We start from the raw sequence: 26,653 nt of genomic DNA, 5'->3' as shown, positions 1-26,653 counted from the left end.
ACGCGTATGTCAGGCTACGCCCGACTCTTTTAGTATGGGAGCGCCGAAGGCGCCCGGCTTTGGAACGCGTACGTCGGGCTACGCCCGACACATTTAGTAATGAGGGCGCCGAAGGCGCCCGGCTTTAGAACGCGTACGTCGGGCTACGCCCGACGCTTTTAGTATGAGGGCGCCTTCGGCGCCCGGCTTTGGAACGCGTATGTCGGGCTACGCCCGACTCTTTTAGTATGAGGGCGCCGAAGGGCGTAGCCCGACATACTTTTGGTATGGGGGCGCCGAAGGCGCCCGGCTTTCCAACGCGTACGTCGGGCTACGCCCGACACTTTTAGTATTAGGGCGCCGAAGGCGCCCGGCTTTGGAACGCGTATGTCGGGCTACGCCCGACTCTTTTAGTATTAGGGCGCCGAAGGCGCCCGGCTTTAGAACGCGTACGTCGGGCTACGCCCGACACATTTAGTAAGAGGGCGCCGAAGGCGCCCGGCTTCGGAACGCGATCTTGTAAAAAAATTGACTGATTCATACATTTTGGCTGATCAGGACTTCTATACCTGTTCACGTTATAAAATGTTGCAGGACATTAAAAAAACACCATGTATAGCGGCCAAACAAATTTCTTTTGCAAAAACCTTCTTGTATCGCCGTAGTCGAGTAACACGCGGATAGAATCCAGAGCGCTTGTAGATTCATAGTTCGAATCACCTAACCGATAAATTAATGTTTTATCTGGCACATGCAAGCAAAGCCGGGTGCAAAAGCTAACAATATTTGTATATTTGAAATGTGCTAATTGAGCTCTTTCCAATGATGTATAACACATCATCGGTCTTGGAACGCGTACGTCGGGCTACGCCCGACACTTTTAGTATGAGGGCGCCGAGGGCGCCCGGCTTTAGAACGCGTACATCGGGCTACGCCCGACACATTTAGTATGAGGGCGCCGAAGGCGCCCGGCTTCGGAACGCGATCTTGTAAAAAAATCGTGATCGCGATCTTGTATACCTGTTCACGTTATAAAATGTTGCAGGACATTAAAAAAACACCATGTATAGCGGCCAAACAAATTTCTTTTGCAAAAACCTTCTTGTATCGCCGTAGTCGAGTAACACGCGGATAGAATCCAGAGCGCTTGTAGATTCATAGTTCGAATCACCTAACCTAACGCGTACGTCGGGCTACGCCCGACACATTTAGTAATGAGGGCGCCGAAGGCGCCCGGCTTTAGAACGCGTAGGTCGGGCTACGCCCGACGCTTTTAGTATGAGGGCGCCGAAGGGCGTAGCCCGACATACTTTTGGTATGAGGGCGCCGAAGGCGCCCGGCTTTCCAACGCGTACGTCGGGCTACGCCCGACACTTTTAGTATGAGGGCGCCGAAGGCGCCCGGCTTTGCAACGCGTACGTCGGGCTTTGCCCGACTCTTTTAGTATGAGGGCGCCGAAGGCGCCCGGCTTTGGAACGCGTGCGTCGGGCTACGCCCGACACTTTTAGTATGAGGGCGCCGAAGGCGCCCAGCTTTGGAACGCGTACGTCGGGCTCCGCCCGACTCTTTTAGTATGAGGGCGCCGAAGGCGCCCGGCTTTGGAACGCGTATGTCGGGCTACGCCCGACTCTTTTAGTATGAGGGCGCCGAAGGCGCCCGGCTTTAGAACGCGTACGTCGGGCTATGCCCGACACATTTAGTAAGAGGGCGCCGAAGGCGCCCGGCTTCGGAACGCGATCTTGTAAAAAAATTGTCTGATTCATACATTTTGGCTGATCAGGACTTCTATACCTGTTCACGTTATAAAATGTTGCAGGACATTAAAAAAACACCATGTATAGCGGCCAAACAAATTTCTTTTGCAAAAACCTTCTTGTATCGCTGTAGTCGAGTAACATGCGGATAGAATCCAGAGCGCTTGTAGATTCATAGTTCGAATCACCTAACCGATAAATTAATGTTTTATCTGGCACATGCAAGCAAAGCCGGGTGCAAAAGCTAACAATATTTATATATTTGAAATGTTCTAATTGAGCTCTTTCCAATGATGTATAACACATCATCATTACTTAATTTTAGTTTTTTGGTTCGTGACTTTATGACCTCTAGAGGGCGCAATGTTCATTTTTTTGTGATGCCATATAGCCTATAACCAGCGGACGATTAAGACGATTCGAATGACACATCGTTTGTTAAATTATAATAAGTACTTTAGAAATTATGAGGGAACAGATGAACATACATACATACATACATACATACCGGTCAAAATCATAACCCTCCTTTTGCGTTGCCGTAGTCGGGTAATAAACCTAAAATTTAAGTCATTTGAACATATTCATATGTAAGTATAGGTAAATATTGCATCACGTTAACTTATTGGGGTTATAATGATTTCATAATTTCCAGAAAAACAATCTTTGTATTGTAAGCTAGGCTAGGTGTAGTACATATTTATATGTATAATGCTCGTCAATATCCAACAGTTTCGGTACCCCTAAGGTTTTCATTCGCTAGCATGACGTGACGAACGCGCGCTACTCGCAGGTACGTCACATCACGTCACGCTGTCGAATTAAATTAACACTAGGGGTTCAGAAAAAAATACATGCGGGAAAGGAAACATTTCTGTATACCGGGTGTGGCCTGTAACAGGAGCAAATAATTAAACCATGGATTACACTCCTCAAACGGTGACACTTTTGTTCAACAACTTTCAAAAATTATGAAGTACATATTTAAACTTCCTATTTTTCATACAAAATAAATATTATCTTCAATGGACGCCATCGCCATGCCATTTAACTTGTGATTGACGTTGCTTGTCATGCCTTAAACATAACAAAATTCGCGATACATTGCGTCTTAGAATAAATTTTAAAGTGTATTAAAAATCAAACCACAAGTTATTTTTAAAAGTTGCTGAACTAATGTTGGTCAGTATGAGGAGTACAGCCTACAGTTAAATTTTTTGCTCATATTACAAGCCACACACGGTATATCAAATGATAAACACACCTTAAATTAATTTATATAGATTTATACTCGTAGAAAGAGAGTAGAGAAGAGGCGATAATTTTGAGTGTTATCACAATCAATTAACTGTTATTAAAAGAAAACGTGACAATTGCTCGGTCTCGCCTTGAAATTACATACCGTAGGTATTTATTTGTGAGAAATATGAGCAAAAAGCAATTAGTTTCACTTGGTACCAATTAATGCTGTCTCCTACGCTTGCAATAAATTTATAAACGTTTACTTTGTGAGATATCCGACACCCTAATTGAAGAACAAGTGTGTCAAAACACACGTGATTTGCATTTTTCACACCTAAGTCTAAACAGACTGACAAAACTGTTGGGTGGATAACGATTTTTATTTTATATTTTATACCTATATTCTATTTAAAATAAGAATTATACAAATAATAAGACCAGATTTGGACACTCATGATTAAAATCGATGTTTTGACTAATTCATGAATAAATCGAAATGAAATTCAATCAACTAATTCTTCTAAAATATTTTCTTTACCTTAAGGTAATGCTTGAAACTAAAAATTCGCTAATCAACTAAATCCAATCATGATTAAAATATGGTTGAAACTTATTTGATGGTAAAATCTTTATCGATCGAACTAAATTTTACCCAACCCTGAGTCAAACCGAAAGACAATTAAACAGAGAGTTTGAAACAGAGCATGTATGAGAAATAAGAATGAGGCACTGACAAATGAGTGATTTTAAATACCAATAAATAAATAATAATAAAAACAATAAAAAGCCTTTTATTTCTCAAACATTAAATTTTTTTTACATAGGTACCTAATGGTTGAGTTTTTATATAGTTATTCAAGAACCCCGTGTTCATAGGTGAAGGCCTCCTCCAAAGCCCTCCATGTATCTCGATCCTTGGCCACTTGTATCCAATTTGGCCCGGCAATTTTGGTAACAACATCTTGCCATCTCATAGTAAGTCACATAAATAAAAAAAATAATTAAAATATATTTTATTCAGTAAACCAAACAGTTTTACAATATGCTAGTGGTGTCTCTTTTTAACCGACTTCCATTTCATAGAAGGAGGAGGTTCTGTATTCGGTTGTGGCTATTTTTTTTTTTTTTTTTTTCTATGTACGTTCACCGATTACTCCGACATCCGTAGTCCGATTTGAGTAATTCTTTTTTTGATCGAAAGGAGCTACCTCCGAGTTGGTCCCATTTTAATTTGGTTCTGTTCTGATGATGGGATCCATGAGGAATTGAGGGAACTCCTCAATTTTTAAAGGCACATGCATGGTGATTTGAGTGTTTTCTTAAGCAACTCGAGCATTTTCTCCCGAAAACCACCACTTTGATGAAGTAGACCTGATGATGATGATTGTTTTGATGATAATGATGATGATTTTTTAAATGTAGTACGTTCACCGATTACTCTGACATCCGTAGTCAGATTTGAGTAATTCTTTTTTTGATCGAAAGGAGCTACCTCCGAGTTGGTCCCATTTTAATTTGGTTCTGTTCTGATGATGGGATCCATGAGGAATTGAGGGAACTCCTCAATTTTTAAAGGCACATGCATGGTGATTTGGGTGTTTTCTTAAGCAACTCGAGCATTTTCTCCCGAAAACCACCACTTTGATGAAGTAGACCTGATGATGATGATTGTTTTGATGATAATGATGATGATTTTTTAAATGTAGTATGTTCAGCGATTACTCCGGCACCTGTGATCCGAATTGAGTAATTCTTTTTTTGTTTGGAAGGAGTTGCCTCCTAGGTGTTTTCGTATTATTTTTGGTTCTGGTCTGATGATGGAATCCATGAGGAACTGAGGGAACTCCTCAGTTTTTAAAGGCACGTGTAAAGTGATTTCGGTGTTTTCTAAAGTAACTCAAGCATTTGCTTCCGAACACCGCCAATTTGATGTAGTGCAAGTGTAGCCGTACCACGAGTTTGACATTGACATATTCGCTAAGTTAGCGACGCTAACGTCTTCGTAACTAACTTTTTATGCATCTCGCTCGCACTAATATGCCAATACGAGCGAGATGCAAAGAAAGTAAGTTACACACACGCTAGCGAATAAATCAATGTCAAACTCTTGGAAAGCTGGTAAGGCTACTGATCGGGGGTTAGGGTTAGGAGTTAAGGGGTCGGGGATAAAGGGGTCGGGTAATGGTGGTTGTAGGGCTGCTGGTTCAGGGCCGAGGGGTACATGGATCAGGAGTTGATACGCTGTGAGGTAGAGTGATCGGGGGGGTTGAGAGATTGGGTCAGTGGCGGGGCGGAGGATGGATTTAGTGTAGTGACAGGAATTTCCCAGACGGACTCGAGAAAATTCCTGATTACATATTTATTAAAGTAGATACACGAATTTAGTGTTAGTCATGATGTTGTTTTTCATTCATGCGTCGCGCTCTTAACAATGCGTTAAAACTAAAAATGGAAAAATAAAAACTTTTTACAAAAAAAAAGAAAACCGACTTCAAAAAGGATGAAATAAAATATTATCCATTTTAAGTCTATGCGTTACCAACTGATATGTTTGAAGTCGGTGCCAAGCCAAGTAGTAACAATACCCGTCAAATATAATCAGCCTTATGACTATAAATCCCATTAGAACTGTATTAATAACTATTATAAATGTGTAAGTAATTCTGTCTGCCTCTTTGTCACCTTTTCATGGCTATACAACTGAACCGCTTCAGGTGACATTTGGCAAGAAAGTAAATTCCTTGAATTGTTTTATACTATGAAACGTAGTTCTCTGAATAAGGGACGGGAAATAACTTCAGTCCCAATCTCACGCTTGCGTACCGACTAACATGGTACGGACTGTGCTAAGGTTGGATCGTGTGTTCTGAGGTGTGTTCTTAGGTACATTCGACGTCAAAGATATGGTTACACTTTTTCACCTTACTCCTTTGTAATAAGACGAAAAGTGTAAACATATTTTTAACGTCAACTGTACCTACAGAAAGTACGTTTATTGTCGTCGTGTAAGGCAAACCAACGTACATCCTTATCGATTCGCACCAAAATCATGGTATGCTTCCAAAGTTGGCTTGGCACCGACTTCAAACATATCAGTTGGTAACGCATAGACTTAAAATGGATAATATTTTATTTCATCCTTTTTGAAGTCGGTTTTCTTTTTTTTTGTAAAAAGTTTTTATTAAGTATCAATTTATGAACGGACGCCATAGCGACCCACCTTTTTGGAGATATGTACATATATAGGTTATAAGTTTAGTAAATTTAGCTGTTAAATTAATAAAGTCATATTTGGCTTAACGACTTTTCCAGTACAGCGTATAGCATTAACAACAGTGTCACTGGTCATTACCGTCTAAATATATGTTAATGCTGACCCAAATCACAGAACACTTATGTACAACCGTCCAACGCTAAAACGACATATAATTTAATATAATTTCAAGTCATACCAAGGGTAATATGATGTTTTAATATTTAAAATCACAATGGCTTGGCAATAATAACTGGCAATGGCAATAGTTCATGCTCTTTGATTTTGTTAAAATATAGAAAATGAAATCTATGAGGCCAATAATTTCAACCTACCTACAGGCAAAAATAAAATACTACCTCCACAAAAACAATAAAATGGCTTATGATAAAAAGGATAGTGTCAATTCCCGGCAGTAAAATCAACGCGCATGGTCGATTGCGTCAAATAACTATACCTAGTTAATACGTCATGAAAATAACCAATTTTACCATACCGGTTGACCTACATTAAGTACCCACTAGGCTGTGTATGACACCTACTCTGTAATTGATATAGGTCGTTGCCAACCCTACCAGGTCTCGAGACGGGAAGCGTCTGGTGCACGGGAATCGACCTTGGCGCCGTGATTCATCGGCGAAAGTGGGAGAAATGCGGCGCGGGGCGCGGACACTTTTACTTTCTGTGTGGCGCAACCGGCGCGGGCGCCGCCACTCGCTCGGCCCGCGGCCCGCAGAGCCGTCGCGCACACACCGCGTCGCAACACCCGGATTACAGTGATAGTGAACCCTGGATTCTGGATTCAGTGTGTATCCTTGTGAAGTGTCGTGAGCGGGAGCCGTGGCGCTGGCAGCGCACCGCGCCTACCTTCCAACATATTAGTCCCTTGGTAAGTTCTTTACAGGGACTTTCACTGCTTTCTTTGAGAGTGCGATTACAGTAGAAAGTTGTATAGAAATGCTGGTGTTACAGTGATAATCCATGTGTGATACGGTGTTGCGTTGATGCTGTACAGGACGTTATTATATTATTCAGCATTCGCCACATCTCGCGCAACGAAATCTAGATAGTGATTGCAGTGAAGGGGAGCCAAGTATCGACTTAGGCAAAGCGCACAATTGGCGTCACCCGCGAATGAACTTCGGTTCGGGTGTCAGAACAGTAAATAAAGAAGTGAAATATCCAAGGACAATACAACTTTCAAGTGATTTCGCGCGCGGCCGACAATAAAAACTTCGTAACGCGCTGCGCAACCTCTCGGCGCACTTTCGACGTCCGCCGACGAGCCGCCGCTTTCAATGCGGCTGTTACAAAACCTTTGCCATGACGAATTTTCTTTCGAAAGTTTTCATTTATGAGTAATTTAAATCGATATGAAATAAGTATTTCGTTTCGATTGGGCAACGCGTTCGTCGTGAAAGCGCAGCTCACCTTTGCGTTAATGATCCAGGAGCCGTGACAGAAAATCATGGCTGGCGAGGCATTATCGACGGAGCCTTGCTCCCGCCGTGACCACCCGTACGGTCAATGAGTTGGTGCCATTACAGCCGGCACGTTTCAAGCAACTGTCATCATTAAGTAGAACTGAAAGGAACGCGGCCCAAGGCCAGTTGGATAACGAATTTTCGTTTAATATTAATAAATGGCAGCCACGGTCGATCGTGACGGGACGGTGGGTACGGATGCGAGCGCAAGAGCACTTTCACGTGCGTGATGGAGATGCCAGCAACGTGCCGAAACAAATCCAATGGTACACGCCGATGACATAACCCTCACCGACCAATTAAAATTTAGATAAAGTCGTTATTTTATTACAGACGAGCACGGAAGTGATAAAGGCCCGATCGTCGATAATTCAAGATAAAATATAGTTTTTAATTTCGCCTTATTTCGTCGAATATATGTGTTCCGTTTTAATTGCGGCTATTAATCTTCATGCAAACCAGACGTTGCCTTGAAAGAAATGTCAAAGGATATAAACCCACTGCGTATAATTTTCAGGGTCAAAAAGAATGCTATACTTAATGTAAACATTATAGTTGAGATTCTTCGTTAACTTTACAAATTGAACACTTGCTTGTGTCCAAGAGTGACATTAATCGCTTCCCATTAGTAGATGTTTCATCTGCTTGTTTAAGTACCACTTTTTTTGCTTTAATAAACCTTGCCAAATCTAACCTGACCTGATGTTAAAACGCATTAGGGGTAAATAAGGAAACATTAGACAACTCCACAAAAAAATTCAGTGAAGTAACAGACTCCTAAATATGATCCAATATAGCGTGATTTTAAATTACGCAATGTTAAAAAATAATTCCACTTTCGAATAACGTAGGCGTGGCAAAATGTCAGAATAAAGATTTATGATAAAGATCGTGATTTAGTCAGTGACAAAAAAGTACAATGCATATACTTAAAGCGTTAACTTTCACCCGGAGAAATGGTTGCGCGAAAGTTCAACGCAATGCGGATGACTTCATCCCGATTTCACGGGCTGTTTTTCGGTTCAGAGATTATGCGTAGAACAATGAAAGTTAAAGCAGCGTGAAGTGAGCCACGATTCAAATCTCCAAATTTGAATTTTGTTGGATATAAACCTTATGCCGATATGTGAGTCCGAATATGTGTACATTTACTTTCTGAATATGTATCAAGCTGTAAAGTTCAAACGACTAGTCAGAGTTTGATATACAACCGCCTTTAAAAGTGCCTACCTCTTGGAATATATATGTACGCTATCGCTTTGACATTAGATATACACTTACCTACTTACAACTATTTGTGGACACTTTGCTCCACGCTAAGAAGTGAGATTATAAATATGTAAATAATCAGTTAGATTTTGATAATTTATTTTTTTACTTTTTGTATGTACAATACTGTTTGGCAGTGACTAAAGATACGATAAAACAAAGTAAGTAAAGGAAACCTTTATCTCGCCTCGTTAAAAAGACAGCAAATAAAAAGGAAACAGGATGGTCATTTGTCGCAACCGTCCTTCCTCGATTAATTTATTCACTGGCGTGTTTATGAAATATTTCACTACAGGTAATCATGCGTTTAGTAACTGTGTAGATAGGTACTTTGCAAAACCCTGAATGGTCTATTGTTCTGCAACGCAATTATATGCCATGGTAGTCTAGTCTGCCTATCAGCTTCCATAAGTTGGATTAATTCGGCCTATTTATAATTATGATTAGGATGAGGTGGTAAACAAATTTTTTTTTTCGTTATTTTAATATTTAAAATTACTAACCACCTCGCTACTAGTGTGATTTTTGAGCGAGCCGGTCATTGAGTACCTATTGAGCGCGGAAGGGAAGTAAGTTACAGGGTCAAATAGAAAACTGTGTTACGTCTTTCCTGTAGACAGCCCGCAAGCTGTTAACTATTACCTACAGGAGAGAAAGATGTACAGTTCGCGCAAACACACTAGTTTTCTCTCCTGTGGGCAAGAGTTAACAGCTTGTGGGCATGTAAGTAATGATTTTATCATAGTTCTCTAAATAAAAGGAGGACCTTTTCACGTGGATAAGGGTTAAATAAGAAAATTAACCTTTATAGCCCTTAACTCTTGTGTATGTCTACAGGAAAGACGTAACACAGTTTTCTGTTTGACCCTACAACATATTTTTGCTAACAGCGCGGTTTTGGCAACATCAGATATCCAAAATAAAGCATTGGTTTTACGTATACTACTGGTTCAATGTCGGGTACCCTGCCCTAAGCATCACTTGCATTTTCTGCTTAATAATAGTATTAACGATTGTATTAGAAATCCATTCAAGACAGCCTTAGTCATAGAAAGTTGTATATGTAGGTAGATATTCCCCGTCAGTTAGTAAATCCTTCTCTAATATACTAACATTTCAACACGTTTTTAACCATGAAGAAAATCTATTAAGGTTTGGTTGTCAAGTCATATGTAAATAATGGGAGCAAAGTTTTACCATTCTCGATGAGATTATAATTGCTAGCACTATATTTAACTTTAATAATTTAGTTGATAGATTGTGCTTCATGTAACCCTAGTAGACTATATGTATAAATACATACATATCCAGTTGCAATTTTTCATAATGTCACAAGATACGCGACAAAATCTTCTTGTTTCGATACATCGAGTTCCGCATTGTCATTTGTCATGGAAACAATTTTTATTATGACAATGTCTCGAATGCACAATAAACTTAGCGGTAATGTGGGATCCTCCCACAAAATTAAGTTTCAATAACATAAGCGCATAAATAGGTAACAAGCGGCAATAAAAGTGCTTCTCACAGTTTATGTAAGTCGGGTAAAATTCGCGATTATCCAATGCCGTAGACAAAGCTGGGGAAAGGAAAGTGGAAAGCGATTACGTTGAGAGCTGGAGCTCGCATCTCGGCGTTAAGTAACGAGTGCTTTAAAACAACCAGATAACCAGATTTGGGTATGAAAGCTTTAGGATACCCCGCATCTTGCAAGCTGCGAATTCTTTCTATAGGACCTCTGTCTTATATGTTACATAGATTTTCCTTACGCTACGTCTTACGTAGGCGAACAACGCGCGATCGCGGCGCGGCGCGGCGCGGCGAAAGCGGCCGCCGCCGCGCCGCGCCGCGCCGCGCCGCCTGACATTCGCGTGCAAATCGCGCCGCACCGCGTTCGCAACGAGATCGCTTACGTAGGACACTTCTATGGGCATCAAAGGATTGATTTCGCCGCGCCGCGCCGCGCCGCGTTCGCGCGTTGTTCGCCTACGTAAGACGTAGCGTTAGCTGTTTGTTATATGTATAGTGTTGCCTTTTATTTTCATTTTAAATCATCAACCTATCATGGTCTGTCTATTAGCGAAACACTTAGGCAGATGGTTTTATTTCGTATATATTTTTCCGCGGCATCGTTATTTTATTTAACGCATTAACTGCCAGGGGGTGTGGCCTAGGAACAAACTTGTATGACGGTAAACGCACATGTGCGTCGGGGGCAGTGAATGTGTTATTTTATTTACATAACATAACATTTAGTACTTACCTAAGTATGTATGTGACATTTAAAATACGAGACTAACTTAAATTGCTGCATTAAAATTAAATACATCTTTAACATCTATAATTATAATAGTTGCCTATTTCGCAACATTATTCGGCTTTCTTTAAACATGAAACCTATCGAAAGACAATCAATGTAACAAGCCTATCTAATTAACATTAGTCGTGCTCAAATTTCTAATCGACAACAACTGTTATTTGAATAACTTCAAATAATTTTACCTAATTGCTTGCTCAGCAGGTTCGTAATGTTTTCTTATGAAATACGAAAGTTGTGCGATTAATTCATATTTATTGCATGTAGATAGGTAATTGTTGCATAGCAATATTTCTACTTTTTTTTTCATAATTCGACTGAAATACTTAATTACTTATCAATATCATTGTTTAATTAATCGCTGACCTAAAATTATCGTCTGACCCTGAATATGAAGGGCTATTCAGATAAACAAAATTATTTACGTTTCGATTTGAATTTATTGTAATGCGTACCTACCGTACCTACTGATTTAATGCTTCTTATTAAAAAATAAGTTAGACTAACTACTGAAAATGAACAGAGATTTGAACGTATAATTTGCGCAAATGTGGTTTTACCTCTCTTCTATTTTTATAAAGGTACTACGTAGTACGTACTAAAGAGGTATCCAACTCTGATATTTAAGCAAATACGACCAAGTGACTTGCGGCCTAAGGCCTTGCGCTATTGCTATGCAATGTGAAATGGTTGATAAGAAAGTAGTGCACATTTCATACTAACGCAATGCCTCTGTAATGACTTGTTTAAGTGTACTGTCTTAAACTGCTTCATTTAGTCCACTTGCGCCACGCTCCGCTCCTACCCACCCTCGTTAAATACGTGTCAAATTGCTAATGACATTATCAACTTTCGTTGCATCATCGTCATCAGTGGTAAGTACACTGTTTGACCGCCGGCCACCGTTTGGTAAAACAATAAAGCAATCTGTCGCGCTCATTATCAATTAACTAGGACAATATTTGCCTTCACATCGACGTGATCCTGATGCAAACAAGATTTATAGCGGCGGGACATGTAGATTGTAGATTGAGATTAATTTATGTGGAAGCATCGCTTAAGCTGGAAGCGACTTCAAGTAGGTAACAGCGGCGTAGGCGATGGCAGTACACATTGCAACGTGCCGATTTGAATCCAAGGTCTTTCCTAGTGGAAGAGAACGGAGCGGAGTTTCCTGCGGCCGCCTATCTCTGCGCACACGGACAGGCGCACGTGAACGCACACGCGCCCACGTGTCGTTATTCTTTGTGTTCAATCTTTCCTAGCTACCGTTCGAGGCATCTTCTTTTTGTGGTGTCGACTGGCGTTTGAAGTTGGAGCCTGCGAGCGGTTCATTATATAGGCGACGGGCGATGCGCGCGGCGCGCAGTTAGTGTGTCACTAGAGTCGGCGCGAGAGGTGGCCTGCAAGGACTGAGCCGCGCCGCCGACTTTTTTTTGTGCGTGCGATGTTTTCACTTTCGTCATTTTGACCGGGCCAGTTTGATTTGACGTCGCTCGCGCACGGACGTGCCTCGGGATCGGACGGCGCTCGTCCTGTGATCGGTGCTCCAGGATCGTTTGGATTTTTATTTTCTGTGAGGAATATGGCTGTGATACAGTGCTAATATGTTCGATAGTAACCTACTTTTGAATTTCTACAATGAGATTGCGCATAGAAGTCTACAGTTGGCAAGGTTGGTAAACATAAACTTTTGGTTTTGATGTTCGGGATGGTCTCAGCCTTGTGTCTAATGAACGCACTATTCTGCGCCTCATCCGCCTCTCGCCTTCGCCTCTGAGCCTAGCGGAGAGGTTAATAGGTTCACATTAGACGGTGGTTTGCGAAACCGACTCCGGCGTAAGGCTGCGCCTGCGCCGCTTTTCCACGCCGAGTTTCGCGCGCATTTCAAGCAAAATATTTTCGTGTGCGCCGTCATGTAAATATATGCGAATCGAGCGTGTAACTGGACTAGACGAGATAAATAGATTCGTTGTTTATGTTTTGTTTACCTACATGCGCACTTTGAATTGGGTTAGTATTACACATAGACACAGTTATATTAATTTAATTAATTATCGTTAATGATGATCGGCCTATACATATCTAAAGTTATTCAGATTATTCTGTAGGTGATCTAGAAAAATGTAAGTAAGAACATAATCTCGAAAAATAAAACCAATAATAAGTTACATTAAACTAATAAATACATCAAATACCTATCGACATAATTTAGTGCTACTTATTGACCGGGATTTTCTTACAATTCAATTATTTAGATCGCGAACGATCAAGTCCAGTACCTTAAAAACTATGTTTCTCTATTTATTGTTTACTTTTAGACACATCAATATAGAATATAATATTGGTATATTTGCATGTCAATGACATCCTTACTATTTGGCGCGTGTATAAATGAGTTACCTAATTAAAAACGCGTGATAGTAACTAATGTCCCACTCACCCCTGACCCCAGCGTCCATTGATGAAACTCGTCTCAGTATTGTCGAAGAAAGTTCCGCAAACACAAAGATAAGTATATTTATTATCTAAACAATGACTGTAGTGTATAGATAGTAGTGTTGTAATCGTAGTAGAATTACACAACGTGAATGATACTGTTGAGATAAACGGAACTGTGTCAATGAAGTCTAACAACGCTCAGCTACCTACACTAAATACGTATAGATTTAGATTTATTTATTTCATAATATAAAATTATAATATAATTTATTCTAGACTAATCATACGAATTTATATTATGATCGTCAAGTAGGTAAATAACTCTGATTATATTCAAATGTCAAGCAATATACCTACAATTTAAAAACATTCATTACTAATTTAAAACTGAACTAAGTAAATTATTAACAATGTCACACAATGGCTACGTATAGATATCTCATAATGATTGTGAAATTAAAATACGGGTCAGTAGAAAAATAGATTACCTACAGTCAATTTATAATATTACATGTCATTTCCATTTAGTTATTCATTTACAGAAAATATATTTTCCAATAAAATGAATCTCAATTGGCGTATGATGATAACTAATACGCATGAAATATTACATTCTAATTAATCCTAATTATGTTTAATTTATTTAAATTTTTGTTTATTACCAATTTAATACTAAACGATTCAAATAAATAATTTATAATCTTATCATTCCCAATTTCCGAAGTTGAGTGCGGGATTCGCCGTGTTTAGACTTAAAAACATAATACGCCAACAATTTGTGAGAATGTCTAATATTTAATTACCTTCTAATAAGGTGAAGCTAATTTTGTTTCATAACTACTTGTTCAATAATTTGTATATGTACTGTTAATGACGTTTACTGAAAACATCTAGATAATTCTCGCTTGACATTGACACAACCATTCTAAAACAATTAGGTATACGTATTCAAATTAATAGGCAATAGCCATCCTATTTTATACCATTTAACTTTAAAGGCAAAAAACATTTACATACCTAATTAATCGATAAAAATAATCACCGATAAAAAGAATGCCTTAAATAGCCTCAATAACCTTCGCGCTCGATTCGTACGATATTTATTGATAATCCGACAATAGCCGGTAAAAGTTAGATAAGATTTACTACTAAGGTTGTGATACTTGTGATATCCTAGTAGTAAACCGTATATGTATTTGATATGATATAAGATTATGAAAGTGTAATTATATCTGTTTACTTTAATCTGATTGGAAAAATAAAACCACCCAAAGTCCAATAAGATTAAAAAACTAAAGCGCAGATTCTTTCAATTCATTCATTTGTTTTGTTTTTGATTATTCTTGATGAGAAAAATATGTTTCTAATTCCTTATAACTAGTGTTTGTTTAATTTATAAAACGTTTATTTAGGTACAAATATAAAAGGGTTATATAATGTAGTTGTACGTAACATAATAATCTAAAATCAACTTAACTACTACAAATATCTTAACCTTAATCAAACTAAACCCTACATGTATTTACAAAACTACTCCATTTCTATTTTGAATTATCAGTGACTGATAATTTATCACGGATGAAACTTTCTATATAAAAGACTCATTGAATGGATAGTTTGATATTCTACCAATTAGAAAATGGTTTGTAAATGTAGTTTTTATCTCCATTAGCTCAACCGCTGTCGCTGCTCGCATCCGGTTTGCATTGATACCAGCTTTAATGTAATAGAGATTAACCTACCTAAATGGGATTTTAAATCGAATTGGAAAACTCATATTTAGCTTAAAATTTCCTAAAATAGATAACTATTTGTGATTAGAAAACAATTGGTACCAAAATACAGTAATCTAATAATCTAAATCTCGATAATCCGGCACTAAAATAGGAGTGCCAACGATCATTCTACTCGTATGTATGTCGCCGTTTACTATCTATGCTAACATTATTATTACACTGTCGTGCCGTTCTCTTCATAATTGGCAAAAACCAAATAACGGTCGAATCTTCTTTGAATTTGTTATCTTAGTAGATATACTCGTATTGTATACCTATATAAGTAGAACGTCATATTGAAAAACATATCAAAATATAAGTATGCAGATTTGCTCTAGTTTCCAGCAATCCCAATTTTTGTGCATATGTACGGATATGATGGTCGTTCTTGTCTACGTGACAGCATGATAAAACGGTGTCCGTCACTTTCTATCCCACGGTGTTAATAAGTGACAGTTATTTTATCACGTGGATAAAGATGGATTAAGCCATCCATAATACGCCGGCAGTTGCCTCCCTTGTTTTGTCAAAATCAATAGTGATTATCTGGCATATTTGAATGGATTAATAATACAAAATGTTTCTGGGGCGAATTTCAAGCAAGCCAAGAAATCTATCCGGTAATAAACTAACTTATTTAGGCTAAATCAATAAACTAGATTTGCAGATACTAATAAATAATAACCAGTTGTAATCTTTGACAGATGCATAAATTATCTCCGTCGTAAACTTATTTTGGGCTCCGAAATTTAATTGGACTAAGTAGACCACTATGTTGAGCTGAACTGGATTCTTACATGATGCAGAAACATATACCCACCATCGACTAATTGAACTGAAAGAAATGTTTGCATAGCAGTAAGGAAATAATCTGTATTTTGTATTAGGACCCGGGTATGTCCTTAAACTACGTCCAAGACCACCAGTGGACGGGCAGCAGCGTCCTTCAAATTCGGTGTACTCGACTGCGATCGCCAACCCGCCTGCCAAGCGTGGCGATTATGGCATTCACCCCCTATCCGGCACGTATGGAGGTCCAAGGGGGAGGCCTATGTTCAGTATGTTCAGCAGTGGACGTCTTATGGCTGGGAAAAAAAAGGAAATAATTTGTTATTTACTGTTGGAAGTGTAACACATAGTTCGCAAGTCCCAATTTTAGTTTAAGTATTAACTATTATTTTTATGCGGAGTCAGAGTGATAACACATCCTTTAAGGGTGACTCACGTTAGACCAGGCCGTGTCGGGGCCGGAGCTTCCGGCGCTTACTTTTCTATGACATGATGCAGGCGATCACGTGATGCTTTCCATAGAAAACGATGCGCCTGAAGCTCCGGCCCGGACACGGCCCGGTCCGACGTGAGTCATCTATTATGCTGGGCATCTTTATAATATATATAATTTTTAATATGCCAAGGCCTATGTTCGTTTTGATTGTCACTCGACAATAATTTTCTACCTCCCTTCGTACTAGCGCCATGTTTTTGTTGTTTCTTATTCTGTTTTTTTTTTTTAAATTTTACATTTTTGATGATTAAATCCCGTTTAAATTTTATAATAATATGTATTAAATCTTTCCGACTGTGTTATCACTCTGACTCCGCATAAAAATAATAGTTAATACTTAAACAAAAATTGGGACTTCCAAACTATGGGCCCGATTCGGGTTTTGAAATAGTTAGACATCTATTAGATATCTTTTAGACATCACCAAGATACGATAACGATATGTTTGAGATCTAACCTGTCAAATTTGACATTTGCGCGATTCTGGAGATACTCTTGAACGATTTCCACAGGATATGACTTAGAGATCCAATTCACATCTAATAGATATCTTACTCTATCTAACGTAAAAGTGACATTTGTTGCCCGAATTGCGCTGCAAAAGAGAACTAGTTAACATCTAAACTATAACGTATCTAGAATGGATCTAGTACGTGTCGTCTCTTGTGAATATCTTGAAGTTCGAATACGGCAGTATATGTTACACCTGGTTACAGGTCGGTTTGTAACGATAAAATCGGTTGTGAGATTATTGATAAAAAAGTTTATTTTCTCTTGATAACGAACTTCAATTATTTTTTGAGTTAAATAGGTAACGAGATCGGTTTATTTTTTTCTATGAACTTGCACTATGCTGAATTCGACAAATGTGGCAATAATATGTATATTGAGTTAGACTAAGAAAAATCTGCAACGATTTTGATAGCACACGTAGTGCAAGTGTTATTTATACTTACATCATAATTTCATAGAAGTTTGACGTTTAAAATAATACTTGCACTGCGAGTGCTTTCAAAATCGTTGCCGACTTTTCTTGGTCTGACTCTAACAATGTTAACTTTCTATTATACCTATACCGGGTGTGGCCTGTAATATGAGCAAAAAATTAAACTGTAGGCTGTACTCCTCGTACTGATCGACATTTCTTCAGCAACTTTTAAAAATAACTTCTGGTTTCATTTTTAATACACTTTAAAGTTTATTCTAAGACGCAATGTATTGCGAATTTTGTTATGTTTAAGGCGTGACAAGCAACGTCAATCACAATGATGGCATCCCGATGGCGTCCATTGAAGATAATATTTATTTTGAATGAAAAATAGGGAGCCTTCACACTTCATAATTTTTTAAAGTTGTTGAACAAAAGTGTCACCGTTTGAGGAGTACAATCTATGTTTTAATTATTTGCTCGTGTTACAGGCCACACACGGTATAATAGAAACACTACTGTAAAATAGTAGGTAGACATTTCTAATACATACAAGTACCTAAATAAAGTAAAATAAAATGCCCTTGGCCTATTTTTAGTTCACCATTCACACTGTCTCGCCGAATATTTTCTATTTTTATGCGACGTGTCTATTTATAACATAATCCACCTCACTGGCGCCTAGTACCTGAAGGCTTACCGCGAACCACTTTCGATGCGTTGCCTCTCTATCGCACTTGTAAATTTGTCAGTAAGTGTGACAGAGAGGCAACACTTCGAACGTGGTTCGCGGTAGGCCTTATCTAATATCAAAGAGAATAGACAGTATAGAGGGTTATTGTCATAGTAAATTTTGTAGTCACAGTAAATTTACTGCCATCTATCAACACTCGATTCTATTTAAAAATTAAAATATCAAAAAACGAATATACGAAATGGACAAACTATTTTTTTAGAATGCCATATGACTGACCCATGTTCTTTTACTGATGTGTTAAATATGTTGAATATCAAACGGTGTCTACGCCATCTTGCCGAGTATAGGCCAAAGGTGTGGCGCCATCTACTCGAGAATGACTTTTTATTGATTTCTGAGGCACGTTTATTCCTTAGACTTTATTTATCTTATACGGAGTTACATAATATCTTTGCTAATATCTTTGCTTTACTTATCGTATAAAGACATTGTACACTATCATTGCAGATAATTATATTTGTATGTATTTGTGTATGGCATGCGTGTTAATTTGTTGTAGGTAAATTCATAGCCTGTTAATTATAATTGATCGATATTGTTATTTTATTCGTATCGTAAACATAACTTCCGCGTGGTTTTATTGAGTTGGCCACAGGGCCATGAATACCTTTATTCATTTATGATTGTGCCTATTGTATAATATGTATAATTGTATACTTAATGATGTCTGATCATAACACCGTGAGTTAAATATGTAAGGTCAAGCTTACTTGTACTTAGGGCATATTGAAAATTCCTGGCCACTTAGAAAATATAAGTCGTCTCATATATCAGAATCCAGAAATTTTCAGTATGGCCCACGTATTAAGGGGATAAACTCTCGCAGTATTTTTTTTTTTATAAAATTCGGCGGACTGATTCTCGTAGTTTTTTTGGGATATTGGTATTTATTTATTTATTTACTTAAATACCACGTAGGTATCCCGCGCGCAATGTATGGTCAGATAAAATGCGCGTTTCTTTTATTTTTGCCATTTTTTAAATATTGTGAATTTTTTGCCACTTTTGTGTTATTTCTACTCAGAATCACGAGCTCCTTCTATCCTAATGAGATAAAAGAATGTTCCAGAGTTTTTTTCCTATTGTGTTACCATTTCCCCATATACTTTGTATGGCGTTAACAAAAAGTAAAGTATCAAAAATTTATGGAAATTTTAGGACACTTTATTTCTCCTACAAGGATGAAAATGGCTCGCGATCCTGACTAGGAATAACACAAAAGGAGCATTCCATGAAATTGTCTACCGTTGTCCCGTACAAACGCGAAGTTTCTGAAGATTTAAAGGTATAAGACATTCCTTTTCTATGACAAATGGTCAAAAATATACACAGAAAAATAATCGCCTGCTTTAAATGCCGAGAAAAAAGTCGCAACACAGGAAATAAAATGCGTTTGTACGGGACAGAACAGCCCGTGCAATGCTCCAAAAGTGGCAATAAAAGTCACAATATATAAAAATGGCAAAAAAAACGTTCTATTGGAATAACATCCTGTAATTATTTGTATCAATTATAAGCATGTTTGCTTTCCGTCGCGTCGCTATTTCAATATAGAGCAAATTTGGCAGTTATCGCTTACACGCGCCAGGAACCTAGATCTTTCATCCACTTTGCACAAACTAGTTACAGTAATCTGGGGACGCTCTATCTTGACTGTTATTACAGTTATTAGCAAACAAATAAGCGTTGTATATGTATTTAATATTATACCAGACCAGACGCATATGTTTTCGTCTAATCCGACCATTTTTTGAGATTCTCCCGTTTCCCCCCTTCTTCCTCGCGATATCCCGGCATTTCGCCACAGCTCATAAGAGCCTGGGGTCCGCTTGACAACTATTAATCCCATGATTTGACGTAGGCACTAGTTTTTACGAAAGCGACACCCCCCCCTCCCACCGTTCTCCCGTTTGTATAAAAATAATGTTTTAGAAAAAAAGTCACTAATGATTAATGCTAATACTAAAATAGTTTAAATTTATTTGATTTTTGTTTATAATAATGTCAATAACCAAACCCAACAAGAAATATCATTGCGTGCGATATCAAATTCGTTGCAGTCTTATCTTGGTCTAACTATAGGTAAATATTATTGCCACATTCGTCTAATTCAGCATAAGTACTGAAACTACACTGAAAAAAAAAGCCGAACTCGTTAACTATTTACGAGTAACTCAAAATAACTGAAATTAGTAATTAAGAAAAAAAAACGAATTATTATTTTGCGGGTAGGAATATAACAGATGTACCTAGAAAGGGCTATTACCAAAGAAAGCAACACGGCTCTGCCAATGTAAGTACCTACTGTCAATTTTGCTTCGAGCCCATGCCTGCAGAAGTGCTGTAGGAGAGGACAACATGATTTGGACAACTTTGTCTAAAAGTTCAGTTTTTATCAATAAAATAAAACTTTCATGCAATTTTATTATTATAATCAAAATAAACTAGATTAAACATTACTATTATGGGTCCCATTAGGTACTGAGTCGTTTGATCAAAATGTATTACGATAAATATAATATTGGTTTATCACTAGACGAACTCCACTGCATCGAGGCTAGTAGGTACAGTCGCCATCAGATATATCGGAGCGGCCAAGGTGCTCACAATCATCTGAACACGCCTCTACTGTCAGGGCGTTAGAGTGCGTGTTTAGATATTGTGAACACCTTGGCCGCTCCGATATATCTGATGGCGAATGTATATGCCTACCTAGTGTAGTAATTAGCTCACGTTATGATTCCATCGCAAATCGCAACCTGCATCCAGGAAACTGGACGTTATAACGATGAATTTATCTCACTCATTAAAACAGCTAGTGAAGGAAAACTTAAATATAGGTAATAAAATATTTGTGTTTATCGTATGCGTGTTTATTAAAAACATTTGTAATTTAGTAACACTTATTACCTTACCGTGTTGTAGTTTCTACTTATGAGAATTTTTTGTACAATACTTATAACAAGCGATTCTTATGTAATTGATTTTTTATTTGTATTCGCTTTTTGTATTTCAAACTGCATCAACTCAAAGTTCAAAGTAATAAAGATGACTAATTAAAGGGTCGGAAAGAACATGTGTACTTAGTCACTTTTTTTTGAAAAATTTTAATCTCAAAATGTAGAGCTTTCAATGAACTTTTAGTTACAGCTTTTGTTAGGTACCTATCTCTAAAATTATAAATATAAGTAACTCCTTTTTTCTCACTTTAAAAATACCTACAGGCACACGAAAATAATATGCTTAATTATGTACAGTCATCAGCAATAGTATCTTACACAACTAGGACCGCAAAAATATATGACGCGCTCTTATTGCGCTCTAAATAAGAACGTGTCACATATTTTTGCGGCCCTATTAGTTGTGTAAGATACTATTGCTGATGACTGTACATCGTTCCTTTCAAACCGCGATAACTCAAAATTTTGTCAGAGTGACTAGACATATATGTTCTTTCCATGTCCCTCCTCCTTGCGTCGTTATCCTCAGTAATGAGGGTCGTGACCTCCCTTCAGAATCACCTTCTCTTTCACAATTCCTCTCCATCTGGTTCTGTCCTTGGCGGTATGGAGAGCCCTGTGGACTGTGGAGTCAAGAGCGGTGCGGATCTGGTCGGACCAACGTATTGGACTGCGTCCACGCCCAGGCCTTTTCCCATCCACTTTGCCTGTCACAAAAAGCTTTTCGAGGCTGTCACCGTCTTTCCTTGCTATATGTCCGAAGTACTCAAGGACTCTGCGTAGACATTCAGATGACAGCCGCGACGAGATCTTGAGTTCTCTCAGTATGGAGACGTTAGTCCGAAATGCTGTCCAGGGGATACGAAGCATCTTTCTCCAGCACCACATCTCGAAAGCGTCAGTGCGTTTGCGGTCAGCAGCTTTCAACGTCCATGTACCCTTCAATTATTCATACCAATATTTCCAAGCACTCACGCTAGAATCTAGGTTTACAACATTTGAAACACAAACAGTTCTGAAATCCAGAATGCAAAGCCAACGGCTCAATGTCGCAATCGGCACTTATTCCTTGCAGAGTCGACATAAACATTTCTCGGAACTACGAATTTAGCCGGCTCGTCGTAACCATACAAACTTACCAACTTTCGTATTTCAGACCAAACACAAACAAATGAAGAAATATTTTGTTAAAACTCCGACTTGCGAACTAAGTGTAGGTGATGTTACAAAATCTGTTTCTGGATATTGACCAAAAATTTGTCTTTATTTTTTTTTTAACTTACCGCCACTAAACCGGGGTTAAACGGTTAAACCGTTCACCCAGTGTCAAATTGTACTGGTAGCCATGGTAACTCCAGATTTAACTGTTTAACCCAAGTTTCTAAATGGTGCAAGTGGTGCTTAATGAGTTCGGCTAAATTATTTTCAGTGTAATTATCGTATTATGAATTTCTTCATAGCTTTTTGATGTGACATTGGACTGAATTATAAAACCCTTATCAGGCGGAACTGTATACTGATTAGAGCCCACATTGAGTAACGCCGGCCCAACTATCAGGATGCTACATACAGAGGACCAGTAACATCATTTCGTTTACTTTTAATCATTAATAAATCACATTTTAATGATCTCTTACCTCACAAGTAGACCGTCACTATCTATTAACACACATACAAGTTCCGATTCGATTAGTACTACAAAGTTACGGAGGCACTCTATGCCATTATAATTATTTTCATCATCATCATCATCATCATCATCATATCAGCCCTTTATCGCCCACTGCTGAGCATAGGCCTCTCCTCTAGTACGCCACTTGTCCCGGTCCTGAGCTAATCTCATCCAGAAGTGACCCGCAATTTTCCGGATGTGATTATTTTCATCACAAAATAGAAACTCTTTCGGTTTTAGTGCCTCTCATAACACTGAACTTAATTCAAGGCCGGCTATTTTAGGATTGTAAAACTAGAAGCACAAAAAAGCGGCAGTTAGCTCATCAAGTCATCAGCACAAAAAGCTATTGTGTCGGCATGTTCAATAAAGAAAAAAAAAGTTAGTGGCCTGTCAGGAATCGCTCCCAGCCCTTTCTTGTTCCCTGTTGGTACAAATTACCGAAGGACGTTCGAACTGGGTCACTTCGGAAATAGTTTATTGTTATCGGCGTGCGCACACGCACGCGAGACGTTCGATTTTCAAACGCTCACGCATACAACGAGCCCCCGGCTCATTTCAGCCACGCCGTTCCATCTTTAATCTTATTTACTTAACGGTTTTACTTCACAACGGTTTCCGCTTCAATTTTAATTCTAAAAAATCTAAAACTAACTTTCTTAAGGCCGACTTGTCAATAAAATTGAAAAGTCGAATTTATGTTTTCATAACATTAATTTAATGTCCTTACGAGTTCCAAAGGCCACATGTTTTGGTCTATTAGTTTTATTACGCGGTTACCCTTGCGTTGAATATTTATTATTTACAATCTAATGCTTTCGACAGGCCCTTCCTATTGCGTTGCCTATCATTACCGCCTGCGTTACAAGGACTTTTTTATTTTACTCGTTTTCATACACTGAACTAACGCGTTTGTGTTTAAACTTAAATGTAATTACATTATTGCTGTACTAGTCGTTAAGGTTTGACATAAATATTAATGCATTGATTTCACGCCACTTTCTGTAACGATCTTAATTTAATATAGGTAACTATTAAAGTGTGTGCTTGACCTTTTTTTAGAAAACGTATTGGTATTATGAAGTTTGATATGTGTATAGACTTAGGTAAGTATGTTATAGACAATAGACAACAAATAAATCAAATGCCATCATCGGACCTTGACCACACTGATAAATTAATTAGCGCCAGTTGTCACGTCGGTCATAAAAGTTCCCATCTCCTATGCATAAATTCTGATTGTTCGCAGGTTTATAGGCAATCCTATCGTTGACAAGTTGTAAAATAACTTAAAGGCCTCAAGGCTTTCGAACAATAACGCACACACGACCGCTGGCACACCGCCACGCGTCCTATAACCTGTACTCACAGATAACGTAGACTATCAATTTGGTCTAGTACATTCACAAACGTACGAATCTGAGTTCGCATCCGGAGTAGGGCGCGCGTGTGGTGGTGTGAGGCGCGCACACTGCGACGGGTTTCCCACAATACCCCACTCTGTATTCCACTCATGCGCACGTGGTCTACACACACATGCACGCGCAGAACATAAACTGTAGTGAGTACCGAAGCCAAGAGATCGTGAACGAAAGCACACGCTTCACTCACTGATGTATTTTTAGCGAAATTCCATTCAGCGGGTAGGTCAGTTACTATTATGACTGTGAAATTTCGATAAGGCGTTCATCAGGCTACGACAATTTCATGCCATGCTTCAAATGCTCCCTGATTCTCTGTGCAGGTTCCGTTTTTACTCAATTATTCTTAAAATTTCCTAATCAGTATTTTTATTAAATATTCGGAATACGTTTTCAAGTACCAAAATTCACGCTCTAAAACCTTACACATTTCTACTTTTTCGCGTGCAAAAATAATTATGTTTAATTCACATAACATAATGCAACTCTTCGTGTTTGCAGAAGTGCTAAAATCTCTCATTATTTAAGAATCTAGGTCACTCACTGCATTTACAGGTGCATTGAGAACCGCTAATGCTATTGTAGGCCAAGAGAATTCGTTGGTTGAGATAAAATTAACTACCTAAACCGGTAAATACCTTCTCACAATGGGTTTACGAAACTGTCAAGTCAACATAGTAAAGAGAAACACACCCTATCTTGTTCCACAACGTTCACGCTTGTGCTTAAAATTATACCTTTAATCTTTACGTGACCGTAGAAAGTGTGGAACAATGCGCAGGCGATGTGTTACTTGTGTTAGGAGTGTTATGACTGTGAGTCAGACTGCGGTGTAATCGCTCGTGTGATTCAATATCCAGAATTACCATTTTAGAGAAACATTTCGTGTTTAGTTTCTACGACACATTTTGCGTCGTTGTTTAGCAGTTTTCGAAGCGATATTGCGTTGTTCGCTAAGTGTATATTTAACTAATAATTTCGAAGTGGTCTGATCCATTCTATTGTTTTTTGTGTTACACTTTTATTATTATGTTAGTTATGTATCGATTGCGTCATTGATTTATGGTGTAACCTTCAGAAGAGCCGATAAATAATATTGCGTCGCATTCCAGACTTTTTTGCATCAAACTAATTCAAAAACGGAAACTAGTCCACAAGATACTGTGCTTATCTGCGCACCCGCACATTTAGCAGGGCTTTTATTTGCTTTGCCTGATAAGTCTCAAATTAGGACAGAGATTGCATTGTGCCGACTGCCGACACCGAAGTTCGACTAAGCGTGTCTACGGCAGTTTTTGCAAAGATGGTCGACAGTCAATAATAGGGTCGGTATTTAAAAAGGAATTTCAAATATGTACTCATATAGCGCTTGATATGAGTATGTTGAGGACAAAGACCATGTTTATAACTAAGTTATGAAATATTTTCCTTATTGGCTCAGTATGTATTTCGGTTAAAAATAAATAAAGCTATTGTAAACAGTACCTATTTATATTTTATTATTTGTTCGACTAAAGAGGAATATAGGTAATTAGTTTATAAGCAATAACTAACGTTAACAATTGTTAAAAACAAACTAAATTGATGGATTATTATGAACAGTACGTAGATTTTTAATCCTCATAAAATAGCTATTAATATACCTACTACGCACATAGCGTCACAGTTATTTATCTTTATTTTCCAAATATTTATAGGTACTGAAAAGAAAAAGCTACAGAAAAATACTAATTTCGGCACACCTCTTGGTAGAGATTATTTCAATCAGCTTCCGCCATTTTGGGCGTCATCGACCAGTCAGGTAAGTAAGCGTAGGTATAAAAAAACACTATAAAAAGTGCAAAACAAACTTATTAACATCTCTCCTCAACATTTATCTACAGTAATTTTCCTAGAGACCTTGAATTTTCTGCAATGCAAATAATAAATAGCCGCTACTTCTCACAAGTCATCGCTCAGCGCTAAATGGAAATTCCGTAATGCGCTCTCCAGCACGTTCTATTCCATCTACATTCTCGGTGAAAAACATTTCCCATAATTTTAAATCCTTGCTAAAAATTCCATTACAATGTCACGATTGACGTGAGTCATTTTAATGTAGCCGGCATCAGCCAG

General features: G+C 38.3%; 1 protein-coding gene across 1 annotated transcript in view; it reads left to right on the top strand.

Moving 5' to 3' along the window:
- Window positions 1-12,649: 12,649 nt before the first annotated feature.
- LOC134679885 (transcription factor Ken) overlaps window positions 12,650-26,653 on the top strand; it is a 36,408-nt gene continuing 22,404 nt past the window's right edge. Inside the window, exon 1 of the mRNA XM_063538801.1 lies at window positions 12,650-12,973. Coding sequence (XP_063394871.1) covers window positions 12,906-12,973 — 68 coding nt within the window. The 5' untranslated portion in view covers window positions 12,650-12,905. The remainder of the gene's footprint in view (window positions 12,974-26,653) is intronic.

The sequence above is a fragment of the Cydia fagiglandana genome, chromosome 3, assembly GCF_963556715.1.
Source record: "Cydia fagiglandana chromosome 3, ilCydFagi1.1, whole genome shotgun sequence".
Classification (NCBI taxonomy): Eukaryota; Metazoa; Arthropoda; class Insecta; order Lepidoptera; family Tortricidae; genus Cydia; species Cydia fagiglandana.
This window is presented reverse-complemented; position numbering and strand designations above follow the sequence as displayed.